We start from the raw sequence: 18,207 nt of genomic DNA, 5'->3' as shown, positions 1-18,207 counted from the left end.
TCAATCTTAGTCATGCCAGAATTAAAATGTTATATGTTCAAAATACCCTCGGGAATGTTAGATGTTGTAGATATCTTTTACTCGGTTCTTGCAGCTGGAATTTTGAGCATGCTTCTTTTGCATCAAGTGAGACTGGATGCGTTTGTCACTAAATCTTTTCGTTTGTCTCAACAATATCTTGTTCTAGATGTATAGTGACTGCAGAAACTTTTGCAAACTTTTGCAAAGATGTCCTTCACTTGGCCAAGTCACATTTGGGTCATTTGTATGAAAATTGTAAGTTGAGCCTCCTGTTAAACAGAGATAGAGAGAGGGAGAGACAGAAGGGGTGGGGGGGGGGGGGTTAAAATGGGGGTCTATTGTGATCTTCTGCAATCATACAAACCCCCTTCCTCAGTGGTTAGTGGCTGCTGTGGCAACAAGGCTTTGGATGGAAGAATTGAGGGCTGTCCCCGTGCAACAAGGCGGCCAATTGTTGCAGCAAAGGAGTCTCGGTTTTGCTTCCTCAGCACAGATACCATTTGTGATTGTGTCTGCTCAGGTATTGGTGCTGAATTGTAATCTGCTGCCTTTCCACAGCTTTGGCGAAAGAGCATGCTCCTTTCTTCCAATGTACTAAAAATTCTTTCTATAACCTGAATTCAGCACGGTATAGTAAATAAAACATTTCCATTCATGAATATTAAGATCCAAGGTGCTTAGAATGTTAGAATTGAAGGTCCTCTTACAGCAGGTTGGAGTTGACAAACAGTGATGGTTATATACGTATAAGTAACGTCATGGTTACATGATGAAGGAAAGGGGTGGGGCTGGAGGCAGGGCTTAGTGCAGGAGCGTGCAGCAGCTTTGTGTGGAAAGGGTTAGTGATGGAGCGAGTGAATGCCACTTGGCCACTGATCCGTAACTGAGTGAGGGACAAAGGCCTCCCGCGGAGTGAAGTGACGCTTCATAGTTCTCTTGCACAGCCCGCTGCGCTGTCCTTCGGTTTCAGCTGTGGAGAGTGAGTAACGATCATATTGTTTGGCATCTGTTAAAGATTTTTTTTTTGTTGTTTTTTGTTGCAGAGGTATATCATAGAATGATGACCGTCATTTATTTTCAATTATGTTCCACTAGCTTTGGTGAAGACTGTGCAGGATTAGTCTTGGAGTGCGTATACAATACATGATCACTTTCTCACTCTCACTCTATGCTCATTCTGCTCAGCACATTTTTTTTCTCACTTTCCAGCAGACTCTCTCTTTTAGAAAATGTTTCTATCAAGCAACCTGCTGTTCACTGTATTTCAGAATTAAAGGGACTCTGTGGACATCTCTGAGGAATCTGTTTAGACATCAGAGACAGGACAGAAACATCCTTACTCCTCCTCCATCAAGGTCAATTAGGCTCTAACATTTGTGTGTCATGGATCGGTCAGCCATTCATACTCGGAGCGATTACCCATGCCGCTCCTCTTCCATTCCTACATGGCTAATGAATACTTTCATGGGGTCTTTTGTGACCTGATGGATTGGAATCCTGTATGCAATGCCTTAAGTAATAGATCTTGTTGTCAGGTTCTTTGTTTGCTGCTGAGCATCTTGTGATGGGACGTTATCTAAACCTATGATGAGAAGTTTTTGGATTATGATTGTTCTACTGACCAAAATACTATTTAGATGGAATAAGATTTATAACATTTCCGAGCTTACGTCTCTTAAATAATGTTGCAAAAACTTAAAAAATCTACTTATGCCTAACTATACTTCTTCCTCCACCCCACCACAAAATATCTCTGTACATAATATGTTATCTTAGATGTTGAGTGTGTTTTGTTGTTATATGTTTTAAACTCAGGCAGGACTTTAAAGATGCCACCCAGCACACCGGGTGACAGATATACAGTATATCCGTTGTTTCTGTGGCAGTTATTTACAGGGCGAAGTTGCCAACTCAACGCCAGATTGTATCTGAGCACTTGATGGTGAAGGACTTGCTCAAGGGTCCAAGAATGGCACGGCATCGGGGCTCGAACCGAGGTCCTCCTTCTTAACCATTGAGCTACCCCTGCCCTCGGTATGTTTTTTTTATACTGGAGAAAAAGGCAACACTGGACATGTGTTGGACTCTGTGGTTACCTGTGGTTATTTTTATTGGTTATTTTATAGAAGGTCGAATATGGCTTAATCTTTCCAGTGCATGAGTCATTTTTGTGCATGCACAAAAGCATGGATTTCAGCTTAAACAAAATCCAACAGATCGTCCAACAATAATAACAATACCCCACCTCTCCATGTAAGACTAGTCTATTTCAAACAGGGCTTACCATGGTATGTTTGCTAAATCCTTAAATTCAACAGTTATTTTTTCTGTTTGACTGTCTGTTTGCTGGGGCTCTCGGGGACATATTTCTGTTGGCCCTGACAAGCTAAAACTTCATTAGCTGCCCATGTTAGTTTAGGGTTAAGCTCAGCATTGTGTGATCCCAGTTCTTCTTTCATACTCATCCAGAGCTTTAATTTCTGAAGTGAAGCCATACTTTTTTTTTTTTTTTGGTAAATTATTCCAGGATGAAGGTTAAAAAAAAGACCGGTATCTGACACAAGCACATCAGTGAAGGAATCAAAGGAGCCGGAAGAGGACGGATAATTTTAGCAGAAGAGGATGAAGTTTGGGCAGCTTTAGAGCTCATTTACATACATATTTGGCCCACATGTCTGAGGCTGAGCTCTGTCCACAAAGCTTCTCTTCTAAGTCCAGGATGTGAGACTTGACAGCACTGGGCGGTCTCTAGTTAGATGAATGGCACATTTGACACCTTCTATCAGTAGATAGGAAAGGAAGGGCTTGATTTCAGATAGCGCGGCTTTTGACTATGGTGTCGTTAAAGTCGAATGTGTATTCTAGATGAATAGCTATTGAGTTGCATATTGGTAGAATATTTAATTACGATACTCCTGCTGTGCTTTCAGTTTCTTCCCAGACGAACGTTTTGCGGTAAATGTTGAAGCTTGTACAATCTGTGACTCATGCTACCTTTTGTCTCTCTCAATTCATAATTCCCTTGTGGAAGCTTGCCCACATGAGAACTCCACTCCAACCTCCATGTTTCACACAGCAATAAAGCCAAATTGCATGATTCAAAACTGCTTACATGTTGTAAGCTGCACACCCAGAAACGTGTCAGTGTGATGGCTCTGGGTGTGGACAGCAAAAGATTGGCACAGTCTAGCGACTACAGATCTCCGCTTTCTCTCAAGGACAAGCCCTGAGGACCTCCAACTGGAATACGTAAACAGATGACACCTCCACTTCCTGAGTTAGCAGAACAGAATAGTACATTCTTTCATATTTAGTAACCATTTTTTACCGGAACATTGGGTGTAAGGTGGAAATACACTCTGGATCACAGGCCAGTATGTGCACAAACATAGTGGTTGGGCAGTGCTGGATCAGCATGTTAAGGCTCTGAGTTACTGATCGGAAGGCTGGCGGTTTGAGCCCCAGTTTAGCCAATGTGAAACTCGTTCACATTGTAGCCAGTTCACCTATGGTGTAGTTTTGGAGCATTTAGGGGAAAACCGCAGATCTTTTGGGAAACTCTACATAATGGGACCATGAAGCACCAGCCATCATGCCTCCCAAACAAAGCCTTTTTTCCCACATGAGGCAGGTGTGTAGAGCACCTGCTTTGGGTTTAAAAAAGCACACTGCTTTGTGTAAGGGCATTTTAATGAGGGTGAATGAAAGATTTATCCCTTGTCTAGCCTGCGCGTGAATGTATATTGCAGTAATAAAACACTCCACTGACCAGTGTGCAGCATGCAGGGTTAATGGCTAGAACCCGGCACTCTTAGCATTAATGACTACAACATACCACGAAGACTTTCCCAGAGTGGTTCTGCTGCACGTTCTTCATTTGTAGCCAATGTGGAAAGTGCTGGGTTGGGTTAGGCCACTCTTATCTCTGCCCCACACACGTCAAAGAAAGGCAGTTCCAGTGATGGCTTGGCTTTATTTTCTTTATTTCCCACTATAAAAAAAGAAAAATTGGGCAGAATTGATACACATTTTTCTGTGACACTGTACTGGCGTTTTCCCAGGGGCCAGTACTTGCGTTTGGTCATGTTACTAAAATCTTTTACCATAGAACTGTCAAATGCTTCAATCGGGATGTGTTATTGATTTTTACAACAGCACAATCGAACAGTTCTTCTCTTTTTAATGGTAGCCGGTCATTCACAGGAAAGTCTATGGAGGTTGCATGTTATAATACTAAAACTAACAATAAATTAACTTACGATGGCTGTTCAAGTCTTACCGGGACAGACTTTTGATGAAATTTTTTCTAAGGTGGAAAAGGATTGAAATTTACAGAAGGCCTGAGACACGCCGATGAGACACACTTTCCACCTAGCCTCTGTAAACGTTCGAATGGTGCAAACGTTTTTAAAAAGGCTGTACATTTGTGAACGACAATTCCAGACACGGCCTTTTTTATTTTATTTATGCAACATTTATTTAAGTGTCAGCACTTTAGTAGTACCGTTGGTCAGGTTTCTGCCAGGGGAGAGACTTTTTGCTTTATGATTTCTCAGGTAACATGATAATGTGCTGACAAACTAACCAATTTCTTGGTTTTTCCGAAACATTAAAAATAGCTATAAATGGCTTATAATATAACGTTTCAAAATTTAAAATCATTGGTAAATAGCTGTGGTATAAGAGGAATAGCTTCTGGCTTCTGGCTTAAACATGGGGCCATACACACCACCCCATGGTGAATTATTTGCCTCTAACATCACAGTCTATCATGTGTTATTACTTAATTTTAGCATGGTACAACACAGCATTTAGACCTTTTATGTACACATATAGGTACACCGGGTGTCTTATATGTATGTTTAGTTATTTGACTGAGACTTTGGTTGTGCCGAGTTTTGAACTAATGACCTTGTGATCTGTAGCCCAAAACCTTAACCACAGAACCACCTGAAGGTAAAAGTGGCTAGGTCTTCTTCTGCAAAAGTTCCAACCTCATCCATTATTGAAAAGAACCCATCAATGATATTTGGATGGGGGATCATTCGTGTCCGCACAACACTGACCCAGACGTTGAAGTGACATTCGAGTGTTATGTGGTGCTTGTATGATCGTATGAACCAGAGGCATCACTCCCGGTTTCAAACACAGCAGTCTCAGTCGTGGCTTGAGAAACAGTTCTCCATCAATGATAGAGCCAACATCATTGGCCTGTGGTCATGAAATCAATGTCATTAGTTTATCATGGTCTATGGTCGGTGAGGAATTGAAACAAGGCAATAATCCAATGGGTTTTTTTTTTATAGCTGGTCTAGTAGGGTCAATGCGTACTCTGTGCTTAGTGCATGTGTCCGTTATGGCCCCGTTCCAGTGACTTCTAAATGGCCCGCTGTTGGCTCTGAATAGGCTCCTGTTTTCCAATGGACCAGCCTCTTGGTGTTTCATGTGAACATGCACATTAGTATAATTGCACACTAAAGGAGAACAACACTAATTAATTTTCCCTTGAATCAGGAGACATAACCAGCTCCTAATTAGTGCTGGTGGTGTGAGAAACTGAAACCAGAAGTCACACACCAGCTTTGTGTTCCCAAGCGCTATCAGAACAGCCTGCACAATGCATTAGTGCTGTTTTTTTTTTTTTTTTAACATCTATATACATTATGCACACGTGTACACCTCCGTGTCAGTCTGTAATTGTATAAACTATTCATGTTTTGCTCTTTTGTGTTGCAGGTCTGAGGGATTGCCTATCGAAGCACACCAAAGAGAGCCTCTCCCTGTGGGTGTGTGTATGTGGTTCTCTCAGGATCTGCTTTGTCTGAGAAACCCGTCTACATACAGCACGTTCGACTGAGAAATATCATCATTATCCAGCGTGCCAGGCCTGCTGAGCCCGGCGTGCTCTTTTCTGACTTTTCCCTTAGAGCCCTTCACACCCTCTGCAAACACTGGCACAGCAGCACTTTAGGACAGCAAATCATGAGCGAGTTCTGGTTGTGCTTCAACTGCTGTATCGCCGAGCAGCCGCAGCCGGTAAGCCACTCGTGCTTCGTCTCCTGAGACACATTCATACCACAGGAAACAGGAAGTGCTCGCTGGTTATTGAGCGGCACCTGTGCAGATCTAACACAAGGTTTCTATTCACGCAATTATACGTAAGAGTTAGCCGTGTGTGTGTGTGTGTGTGTGTGTGTGTGTGTGTGTGCTTGTTGTTTACTGCTGAAGGAAATATTGTAGGCGGGCGTCATTGTGACCTTTTTTTTTCTTTTCTTTTCTTTTTTTTAAGCTGCAACAAGGTAGAATTATTCCTGACTGAGGTTTTGAACTCGTTCTGTATTGCTATCCCCAGGTCTTCCAAGAACTTGAGACTTCAGGTCGTACTTTATCTCCTTTTGCCTTCAAGACTGATAAGATTAATATAAAAAGCCTTGCATTCTTCTGCATTTAGCGCACATCTAAAAATAACCGAACAAGATAGTTTAGACCAACTGTATCATCAGAACTACTAGTTTTGCGTACGAGTTGTGTTTGGATTTTTAGTTATCTTTACTTCTATATATTTTGAGAAAGATAATGGTTTCATTTTGATTTGGATCTGAGAATTGGTTTAGTTGTTGAGAATTTTTTTCCCTGCAGTTCGCATTGACTGACAGGTAAACCTTGACTTGAGATGTCTACAAGATAGACTGTAGTGGGTTCTATAACTTTATATACCTTTTTAATGTGGTTTTATGTTACTGTTCAATATCTACTTAAATGTCTATACTTTATATATCATTTTTTAAAATCAACCAGTGAATAATATATGTTTGGATGATGTCCAGCGTTTTTGGGCTGTTCCCCGTCTGAAGCGTTCCAGGTCTAGGCGGCGTGCATCTCCATGTTACTCCTCCTGTCTGGAGCTCCATATTTAGTGGCTGCTGGGAGGAGATGAGTTATGTCGCTCAAGGCCTTTTATGGCAAAAACATTTGAGGAATCTCAAGTGTTCGCTGGCTCTCCCCTTAATCAACACCGATGCGCAAAAACTTGGCAGCCTTACACTGAAATTCACAATTCAAATGACTTTCCACCTTCTATTGGTCTGTTTTATAGCAAGAATGATTAGCCCATGAAGCAATTTGTTTGGAGAGTTAAAGCAGTAGGATCAGCCAATAGAAACCGGTGGTATTGAGATGCGTTTTAGAAGATGCTTGTAATTCCTAGTTATAGTGTAGTAGCCAAGCAAAATGTGCCCAAATATTGGTTACATTTTCGATGTATGAGGAAATAAATTCTTTCATGGAAAGGTTAATGTCTTTGGTTTAATAGACCAAAGACAAATGCAGGGATTCATACTGATTTGCCAGTATGATTTAATTATATTCCTTGATAATTTCTAGCATGCACACTGATCAGCCACAACACTAACACAACCACCTGTCCACATTAGAAAGACACCAGAACGTCCCAGTGCATCACATATAGAGTTAAGCAGGCAGAAAGAGTTCAAGGTTGTTGATCCGGCCTCCACATTCTCCAGATCTCAACCCAACCAAGCATCCAATGAAAGCGCCGGACAAATAAGTCAGATCTATGAAGGTTCCTTCTATTTTACAACCTGCTGCACCGTGAGGAATCATCGCTAATGTCCTGGTGCCAGACACCACCGCACACACCAGAGGTCATGCCCTGAGGAGCCAGAACAAGGGGAGCCAATACAATATTGCACGTAATGTTTTGCATTTTAATGTTATGGCTTCTCTTTTAGAAATTACACTGGCAAGTCTGTTTCTGATTAGTTAACAATTCGACGTAAGTATGTCATAATTTCAGCATGATTCACGGTCATGTATTATCTACTTTAGCCTCTGATGTAAATGGAAGAGGAGGGCGCAGTGAATCATCCATTTATAGATCTTCTGGAAGAATACCATCAAGATATAGAGTTTCACTTAATATATAGGGAGAATCGTCTGACTTTAATACAGTTTCTAGTATAGAAAAGCTATCAAATGCTTCCAGAAAAGAAAAAAAAAACGCTCTCAAACAACATTCTTGCTTTGGATCTGCTTTACTTAGGTAATTATTATTGGCAGTGAAATTTGGGTGTGGTATTCCCCCCTCTGACTTTGCTTAGTAGTTTTCCAAAGGCCTATTGTCACAGTTGAATACAAGAGCAGTAATATAGAGGACAATGTGATCCAGGAAGTTGGGCTATTAAAAACACAGAGTGTAAATTATTAATACAAATCAGTACCTCACATGCCAGCTATGAGTTTTCCCCTCATCTTAATTCTTAGTGTTATTTCGGAATACGGTGTTCATTGAATTAGGTCACAGTTGGCCTTAAGATAACTGCGTATGTGCGCTTGCGTGTGCGGTTGTGTCCTGGTTTTAGACCCGTCATGTGATGTTGAATAAGCTCTGACATTGAGACCTAAATGAATTAAGATGGTGCATAGATTGCATACAAGATGCAAAGATGCTGTTTACTTGAATTTGAAGTGTAGCTTCTAATATTTCTGACATTTTTAGATATTTTTCTTTCTATATATATTTTCTGAAGTGAGGGGGTGGATGCATGGAACAGACATGACGCAATTTTTTTTTTTTTACATTGTTGAGAGACAGGTAAATGGAAAGTCCATTATAAATCATAATTCCACAGATATGCACCGTGGATATGTCCGCTTAAAAGGAAAAAAAAATCTATATCTGCATCACAGTCACATTTACTTACTAGGCAGTTAACCTTATACCACAATTCTGTACAGTACTCTTTTGATTAATCAGTAATTATTGATTACATATTTGTTTTTAGAACAGCAGCTCTGACAGTATTACCGACTGCAATTTAAATCACAAGTTTATTTGATTGTATTAACTTAAGGTTTCTGTAGTTAAAGCTCATTCCACAGGACTAGTATGATGGATGCTGCACATAATCTAATCCAAATCTCAGACTAAATAATCTAAGATCAATAAATGGATTAAAAATGTTATTTAATAAAGAAAGAAAGAAATATATATATAAAAATAATTATTATTTTTTTAAATATGGAATTTGCTTTGATTTTGTTCGTACCCAACTAATATACTTTAGGTTATTGTGTAAAATGAAAAAATTATTAACATTTAATAGTTTGGAATGTAAACTGACTGTGATCTAGAATTTATTTGCAACTGGTTAACTGTAATGATCTTTGGAATAAAAGATCAAAGAAATGAACTACGGTTCGGAAGGTTCCAGGTTCAAATCCTACGACCACCAAGTTGGACCCTTAAGCAAGGCTCTTAACCCTCAACATCTCAGATGATAATGAAATAAAAATGTAATTTGCTCTGGATAGGGGCATCTGACAAATGCCTAAATGTAAACCTAATCCCTGCTTTATGTCAATACAAATAGTTTAATAGTTTGCATCAACATTATAGTAGCACTTGGAACTTAATTGGTGCTTTTTTCTCAAGATTGTTGCCAGTTTACTGTAAAGTTTCATTGGCGTTCCCGACCCAACTCATTGCTCTGTATGTATTGGCTGCACCTGCAGTCAGTCATAAGTCTGCAGTAAGGGTATGACAGACCTACGTCTGGATCATTTCCTCTGCTGTGGTTGACCACAGACATGTAGATGATCGGGCAGTAATATGACTCGTTCTCTACTCGCCCCTTCCTCACTGCAGTAAAAGGCCTTTGATATTCAACGCACATAAATTGCCTTACTTTAGTAATCAACATTTCCTCACAGCAGACAGCTGTTTTCAGTTTCGCCTCCATCCATTTGTTCACCCTTTTAAAACGTGCTTCAAGTGTGGCCTGTTTTTAAGCATAATTCATTGTTCAAAATTAGTCAATTATATTAAGCGGGCGTGCTGATATTTAGTTCAAGGACGTTAAACCTTTTGTCCATCAGCCATATTGAAATGTTATTTTCCTTTTATGTCACGAAAAAATTAATGACCTTAATTATTTCATAGTTAATTATTTCACATGAACTAAAGAATAAAACATGATGGTGTACAATTAGAGGAAAACGATCTATGACTGGTTCCCAGGTACAATCTCTGTTTTAACAGCTCTGTATAGATGTTCCCACACTTACACCTGAAGTTATTAAGACGGAAAAATCTAGCTTGTTACTAAGACACCACAAAGTGCATCTTTAATCTGTGGAAAAAAAAAAATACAAGGAAGGGGACTTTTTTTTTTTTTTTCGTTTTACCTCTGCAACATCGACACCAGAGACCTTTTGTCACGTACTTTATGTACAGTACCTACAAAAGGCGTAGATCATATGGAGCTTCCTTCCAGCAAGTTGACATGAATGAGCTATTACTTGTTCATGAGTCATTACTATAAAAATAATATTTAAAGAAACACAAGCTGATTAAAATAATTTGCGAGTTCCTTATAACTAACCTTACTGTCTGAGCTGCTATTACAGAACATGAATCAACAACAACCTGAACAATTAGAATTGAGAATACAACAGTATTGTGGAATTAGAATAATAAATTAGATTGGCATCTTAAATATTGCGGTATGTCATATAACCAGTTGGATGTTCTGCCATCTGTTTCATTATATACATGCTGGTGCCAAATGGAATATATGGGCTAGTAGTGTTTTAATAGTTGTTGGGTGTGAGAAAGTAGACATTGGCATCTCCAGCTGGGTGTGACAGTGTTTCAGTCACAGGCTTGTGCATCGGATCTCTGGAGAACAAGAATCCAGAGGACAGCTGTAGTTTAGGTTGAAGGTGGGTGAAAAGCTAGCCTTTTCTGAGGCTCCTATATTAGTGCTTGGGGGTGGGCGGCGATTGCAGTGTGATTGCATTGCAGCATTGTATATGGCTCCTTTCCATGGATGCTGGTTTGTTTACCGGGTCTCTGTCTGAGGATTAAAAAATCTTTCTGAAAAGCTTTTAAGAAGTGATTAAAGATTATTCTGATGTCTTTTTAAACATAGAAAATTTCAAGACCTATAAGACTGACCGCATGCACTTATGGTCAGCAATTTTGCACCGATATGCTTTTGTAAGGGTAGGCAGTTTCCATGGATGCGTAACCACCACCTGGATGGCCACCACAAATCTGCCACAGCAAAAACGATGCAGATTGACCAGAACAATAAGAGTAGTATAAATGTACATAAAATTATAGAGTTATGAAGAGTGACGCTGGCAGTGAGCACATGAAAGAGGTCAATGGGGCGTGTTGTTTTATTATTTTACAAATTTTTATTATTTATTTATTTTAATTTATACTAGAGATGTCAAAGGGGTCTTGCAAATGTCAGTGCCTTTACGAAATAATTCATTGTGTGGTTAAGTGCGAGATACCAAAGTTAATAGGGTAATATTCAGCCTGACAAGGAATGGATTGTTGGGGGATTGTTGTAATGTAACAAGTTCACAATGGCCATGCTGGTTTTGACTTGTTTCCTCTGAAGTTCCCCTTTTAGAGCAGTTTGAATTCCTGCCATTGTATAAGAGAAGCAGCTTCCTCACAGATGAAGTAGCCATGTGAGTGTCACAGTCACATTGCATGGTGTGCGTTCATCTTGTATCTTTTCTCTGTCCTTCCTTGTACGGTCTGAGAATTTTGCTTTAATATAGCAAAAGGTTTGAAAATGTCATGTATTCTGTAGGTGTGAGTGGGTGTGTCATGTGCTCTCACATGCTCAAATGTCATCTATGGTTCTGGGTCAGGCTTTTTTTTTTTTTTTTTTGGTTTTTCCTTTGCATGAATGAATCAGAGAGTACTCAGCAAAGAGCAATCACAATTTCCCAGTTACACATTGACATTTTTTTGTCAGTCGCTCATCTCATAATGGTGGAATGATTTGTCCTCTCTCTCTTTCTCTTCCTTTAAAACCAGGCTAATGATGTACTGTACTTTTACAATTATCATATAGTGTGAGTGATTCAACCAGGGTTTTCCTGAATGGAAGAAGTTGTTCGTTTGACCTGCGCTTCACCCCAATAGCAGGCCAGATTTGCACATTGCAAGTTGGTCCTTAACGTTAAATCCATGCTTAGTTGGAGGCCTGTACATGAAATAGCAACAGATTTGGCATCGGTTTATAAAAATCTGTTTTTATTAAATTGAAGTCAGGGGGTCCAGAGTGAGGCCGGCTTTGAATATCTCTTAGGTTCTTTCAGTTTTCATATGTCTTTAGTGCTGGATGAAAGCCATTTGGAAGTTCCAGATTGGCGCTGGTGTAGTGGTTGAGTTTTCAATGCTTGATCGCTTTAAAAAGCAATAAATCATAATTCCATAACGAATACTAATCAAAAAAATCCCCGCTAATCGATGTGAAATAAATACCACAACACAATACTCAATGACATTTTTATTATAGATGATATGTATCAGGATAAACTGTAAAGGCTGCCATTATTGCATTTTAAAATAACTAAGTTTGATTGAACAGAAAAGAAAGAAAGTGTGTACTTTCTTTACTGACAAAAAATACGGTATTTTAAACTAAAATGCAGTCGTTGTATATATAATTCTGTATTTAAGAGTTTATTTTGGCATAATTTATCATGATATTGATAGTATGTTGTCACACTGACCATATCTAATTTACATATAAATGGCTGCAGTTAACTAAATTTAACTAAAGCTATACCACATTTTCCGACGCAACATAACATACAATATGATTATAAAATGTACTACATTTACAACTCAAAAAGATTATATACTTTATAGCTATACTTATAAATAAACTTTTTTTTTTTTTTTTTTAAGATGCAGCCGCAGGTTTTGCTGTTTCGGGTCTAGTGAAGTGTAAAATGCCATTGCCTTAGCCACTGTTGTGGTTGTCATAGCAACTGCTACACGGCTTGTGGGCAGCAGCTAACTGGTGATTGAGTAGCAGCTGATGCTGATAGCAGTGCTCACTCACACCAAGCCACAAGTGTTGACTTTTCTGCTGAAGTCTCTGAGGCAAAAGCCCACACTGTATGACTGTAAACCGAATAAGCTTTAGAGAACCGTGATAGTTAAAAGACTGAGTCAGTTGCCATGAAAACAATACAAGACCTTCAGCATGTTAGGCCCTAGTGCACCCAGGGAATTGTTAAATATAAGGAGAGGAATCATATACTCAGATACACAGTTATATCCAATGGGAAAGGCTATGATGTCATTTTTTTGTATCCTTTCCATGTGTAATGTTCACATGTATGTTGGAGTAACCCTTAAAACTAACGACACGTGTGCTTATGCAGACGCCTTGCTGGTGTGTGTTCAGACGGAGGCTTTAGACATCAAACTGTGCATTTGGGTTTTGGGTATGTCAAGTACATAGAAAGTTAATGTTACCTTTATAACATGTAAATTTTACCAGTAAAGGAATATGGGATGTCACAAAAATGTAAGAACTGAAAACAACTCATGTGCTCATGTGTATCTATGCTATTTCTCTGCCTATGTGACCCATTTTACCTTTTTTTTTTCCTAAGACATGTTTTTATAGTTGATTAAAACGAAATAATAACAATAATAATGATAATAATAAGTAAATAAATAATAATTTCATCATATTGCGCATTTTTTGCTGAAAAAATGTTGTCACTCTATACCACACAATCCTGAGCGCTATATAATTATTGATTAAAAAAATATATAAAATCAAAAAATGGCCAAAATGCTCTGAGTTTTAGGGGCTACAATAACTAATCATTTATCCAAACGCTTTTCCAGCAGATTGTGCTAAGGTGCAATTGCAGATCAGTATCAGAGCCATACCTTGTCTAATGAGCAGTTGCTTATTTTTAACCAATTTTCGATGCGTTTTATTTCCTTGGCAGAAGCGACGGAGGCGCATTGACAGGAGTATGATCGGTGAGCCGACAAACTTTGTCCACACAGCCCACGTGGGATCTGGAGATCTGTTCAGCGGAATGGACTCTGTAAGATAACTTCCCTTGCTCTGATTCACCAAGTTTCATCAACACAAAACAGTTACTTAGATTTGTTATTAATTACTCAGAAACCAATTCAGAATGTGTTTACTATTTGCTATATAAAATACCTTTGCAACAAAATCTTTTCAATCTGAAAACAATATAATTAAGTAGTACAATAAAACAATTTCCATATAACACGAACAATTAGAATTACATTTACATGTTCTTATATACCGATTAGTCATAAGTGACCTAGAATGTTCACAATACAGCTGATTTATATCAAAGTGATGCACAAAACTCCATAAAAGGCAAAACCCACTGACTCAAAACTAGTCAACCGACTAAACCGCTAAACACTGAAAGAATGCTTCCTAAAAGTCATGAGTGTTAAATCGTCAAGTAATAAATTCCTTTATGTCTTTTCCTTTTTCCTAAATGAATGACTAGTCTTAATTCATGAAATTATTCTGCACTGCTTGCTATAAAATGATTGATGTGAAATTAAGTTAAACAACTATTTACACTCGACCGTGTAATCTTTATGTAAAATGGCACTAACTTCAGGTAATTTAAAGCTAAACAATTGACAATCCTGCGTGGGATTTAGAGACATGAATCAATATTTCCCATCATATAATGCTTGGCCAAAAAAGTTGCAGTTTGAATGGAACTAAGCAAATCCTCTAGAGCCCGTGATAATAATAGATAATAACTACAGTGATTAATTTGTTACCTAGCAACAGTAAAATAAAATAAATAAATAAATAAATAAATCATTTTCCATTGTAGAAAACATACTCTTTAGTCCAGGAAACAATGTTACTGTGTTTCAGAAGGGTCAGAATATCGGCCTGCCTTAAAAAGAAGAAAACGGCTAAGTAGGTTAAGAAGGGAAGTGCCTAAAGCCTTGCATGCGTCATGCACAGTGCCGAGTGTACAAGCCCCCGGAGGCAGCGTTATGATCTGGGGTTGCTTCGATTGCTCAGATCTAGGCTCAGCAACGTTACGAGGCAATAAAATCAAGTCAGCTGACTTCCTGAATGTACTAAATGACCAGGTTATCCCATCAAAGGATTTTTTTTTCGACCTCCCTGATGGCATGGCCATATTCCAGGCATAACGATGCCAAGATTCACTCTGGGATTCATTTCCACACATGAATTGGCCACCACAGAGTTTGGACCGTACCCCAGTTGAAATTCTTTCGGGATGTGCTTGAGAAAACTTATTGGAGTGTTTTGACTCCGCCATCATTAATGCAAGATGTCAGCCAAAAATGTATGCATCTCTGGATGGAAGTAAATGTGACCTTGCATGAGATTGTTGAAACAAAACTATTGAAACAGAACCATGCCATAATCAAAGCCAAAGGCAGCCCAACAAAATATTAGTGTGCGTGACTTTAGCCAGGCGGTGTATTTACACACCTACAGCAACAGCAACAACTCGATAGTTTAATAATCAATTATTAATTATTTGCCTTTTTTTTTTAGGTGAACTCAATTCAGAACCAAATGCAGTCGAAGGGCGGGTACGGACGTGAGACCATGTCCATTAATGCGCAGATGCAAATGGTAGACACAAAAGCAGGATAATCCCCAACTTCAGGAGGTGAGTCTTTATTTATTTTAACTGCCGATTTTTTTTTTATCGAAAAATTAATTGCATAGGACACAACAGATTCACATGATTATTTGAAAACACTTTGACAGTCAGTGCTCTTTATCCCTTTTCCGCTAGGCTTCCACTGCATCAGTGTATCCATTCCAACTTTTTCCATAGCCTCCCAGCATCCCTCTGTTCTCACCAAGCAAACACACGGACCATCATGCACTCCATGGGAATGAGGATGCCCTGTCCACGGCTGTCAGTGTCCTCGCCGCCCTCATAATGGACGCTTGCATGCCCCGTCAACAACCGTCTAGCAGTGCATGGTGTAACCTGGCCTATATGTCTGTGGTTTGAACAGCTCATTTTCTCAGCACTCATACGCAAAGGTCTGGAACCTACAAGTACAAACTTTTTTTTTTGTTTTTTTTTTCAGTTTTGATTTATTTTCTTTTTTTCCTTCAGAGACTTTTTGAGTTTGAATCCTGGCGTGAACAACAACATGAACAACATTCGTATAAATTGTTGCTCTGCGATGTCAAAATGCTCGTTTCCGATTGTTTGAGGAGTCACTTCTGAGCAGAACTACCGTTTTGTTTTTTTTTGTTTTTTTGTGTGAGTGTGTTTAGTTTTTGGAGACGGACGCTCAAATGAATGCTATTTTGTAAAGAAGTATAAATGTTCTTCTGTTATTCGTCATTTCAGATCATTTCTTGTATCTTTTGTTTTTCTTTGTGATAAAACATGATTAGATTGGTAATAACTGATGCTGAAATGCACAACTGACATTTCTTTTACCACCCTGCTGTAAATGTTTTATCATAAACTTGATATGAAGATGCTCAAGATATAGTTGTTTGCTGTACAGTCAATGTCCTAATGCTTTAACAATGTCGTCAGTGTCTAAATGCTTTAAGCTGATATGGCATCAATATTTATGAGATTATGGAAGATCTTGAAATTGGGGCCAGTTCGCTATCTCTGTTGTTTTTGCAGTCATTTGGAAAATATAATATGACCTCTTAGATAATGCTCTAGCGATTTTTACTTCTTTGGAACAAATGCCCCAAGCCTGCCATTTATTATTGAAACTATTACTCTCAAAGATTTTTTGGCGTGAGAGACTCACGTTTTAAATGGTTATTAAACTAAATAGTTTTGTCGAATTGCACTAATTTTATGAATGCAAAGTGAACATCAGTAGATTATTGGAAATTTAAAGTGTGGCTTGTTAAAATACAATAGATGACTTTTACAAGTCGCTAAGGCTTCTCAATCAATTTTACAAATGACATTAGTTTGGATTCAAGTCATTGATCAATTCGAACATTAAAACAACCTCAGTTTAGAGGGAGGTATATCCAGTAAAGTTAAATGAGATACAAGGCCATACAGTATGAAGGGCGATCTTACAGCTGAATGTCCAATTGTGTGCTTTCTGTTTGTATATACAGTGTATTATGTGTGCCACGACCTAAACTATGCTAATTTATTTTTCCTTTTTCCTTCTGTGTGACCCCCCCCCCCCCCCCCCCCCGCCCTTTCCCAACGTCTTTAATGTGATGTCATATAAATGTATCTCATTATGGTGTTGTCAAAATGAAGATTTTTTTTTTCTTTGGCAGGGTTTGTTACTTTAGAGCAGGACAAATTGAAATGTTTTCCTGGTGCTCTAAATGAAGGAGTGGTTAAAGGAGCAACATATATCTGTGATGTTTACAGAGGTGCCAGCATCTATAATTTAGTCTAGCGTTTCCGCATTTTTGTGCGCCACTGTGGCTTAGCGGTCAGCACTGTCGTCTTGCATCTCCAGGGTCAGGGTTCGATTCCCCTGTGTGGAGTTTGCTTGTTCTCTCAGTGCTTGGTGGGTTTCCTTCCACAGTTCAAAGACATGCTGATTGGCGTTATTAAATTGCCTGTACTATGTGACAAATGATCGGTTGTTGTAAAATGGTAATCACCACTGGCCTCCATGGTCCCTAGTTGGACTACAGAGGTTCCCTGGATGGATGGATTTTAGATTTTTAGTCAGTTAACAAAATGAACTGGCAATGACAGTTTTCTGCTGTAGTTTTAAAAAAAGAAGAAAAAAAAACCTTGGCAGAAAAGGACATGTGGCATGACAGATGTGCAACATGAGGGATGGGGGAGATGCAGAACACTTATAAAGATCTCATAGATCTTTCACGTTTTTTTTTTAAGATCTTCTGAAGTTGTGAACCAGTAGTGTTCTCATCAGTTGAAAAAAAATCACAGGGTTTTTTGAACAATGTTGGCACCTCTGTATTAAAAAAAGGAACTATTGAGGACATTAGAGATCAAGTTCATACAAAATAATCAAGTTTTTTGCTTACAGTGGTGTAACTGGCATGCATTAGGATTGCAATGACCCTCAGCCTCTGTTCGCCACAGATGGATTCCATCATCAGGGATTTCAAAAAGCTAAAGATTTAGATGCCAGAGCACATTTTATACATTTAACGCTTGATTTTGCATTCTATGTCGACCTATACATTACCAAATGTGTTCACTTGAAATAAATATTTTTTCCATGTTACACGACTTAACAAATTATTGCACGTTAAGATTATTGAAGAAGTAATGATTTAAGATGGCTGTTTTTTTTTTTTTTTTTTTTTTCAAATCTATTTTAAAACCGTGGAAGCAAAC

The 18,207-nt window shown here is 38.7% G+C and overlaps 1 protein-coding gene across 2 annotated transcripts in view; it reads left to right on the top strand.

Annotated features, from left to right (window-relative positions):
- cdc42se2 (CDC42 small effector 2) overlaps positions 1–17,058 on the top strand; it is a 30,780-nt gene extending 13,722 nt beyond the window's left edge. For both annotated transcript variants that reach the window (XM_053476378.1, XM_053476379.1), the window contains exons 2-5: positions 5,758–6,057; positions 13,828–13,929; positions 15,423–15,540; positions 15,670–17,058. In XM_053476378.1, the coding sequence (XP_053332353.1) occupies positions 6,004–6,057; positions 13,828–13,929; positions 15,423–15,524 (258 nt within the window). In that variant the 5' untranslated portion in view covers positions 5,758–6,003 and the 3' untranslated portion in view covers positions 15,525–15,540; positions 15,670–17,058. The remainder of the gene's footprint in view (positions 1–5,757; positions 6,058–13,827; positions 13,930–15,422; positions 15,541–15,669) is intronic.
- The last annotated feature ends 1,149 nt before the right edge of the window (positions 17,059–18,207 follow it).

This window comes from Clarias gariepinus, chromosome 17 (assembly GCF_024256425.1).
Source record: "Clarias gariepinus isolate MV-2021 ecotype Netherlands chromosome 17, CGAR_prim_01v2, whole genome shotgun sequence".
NCBI lineage: Eukaryota > Metazoa > Chordata > Actinopteri > Siluriformes > Clariidae > Clarias > Clarias gariepinus.
This window is presented reverse-complemented; position numbering and strand designations above follow the sequence as displayed.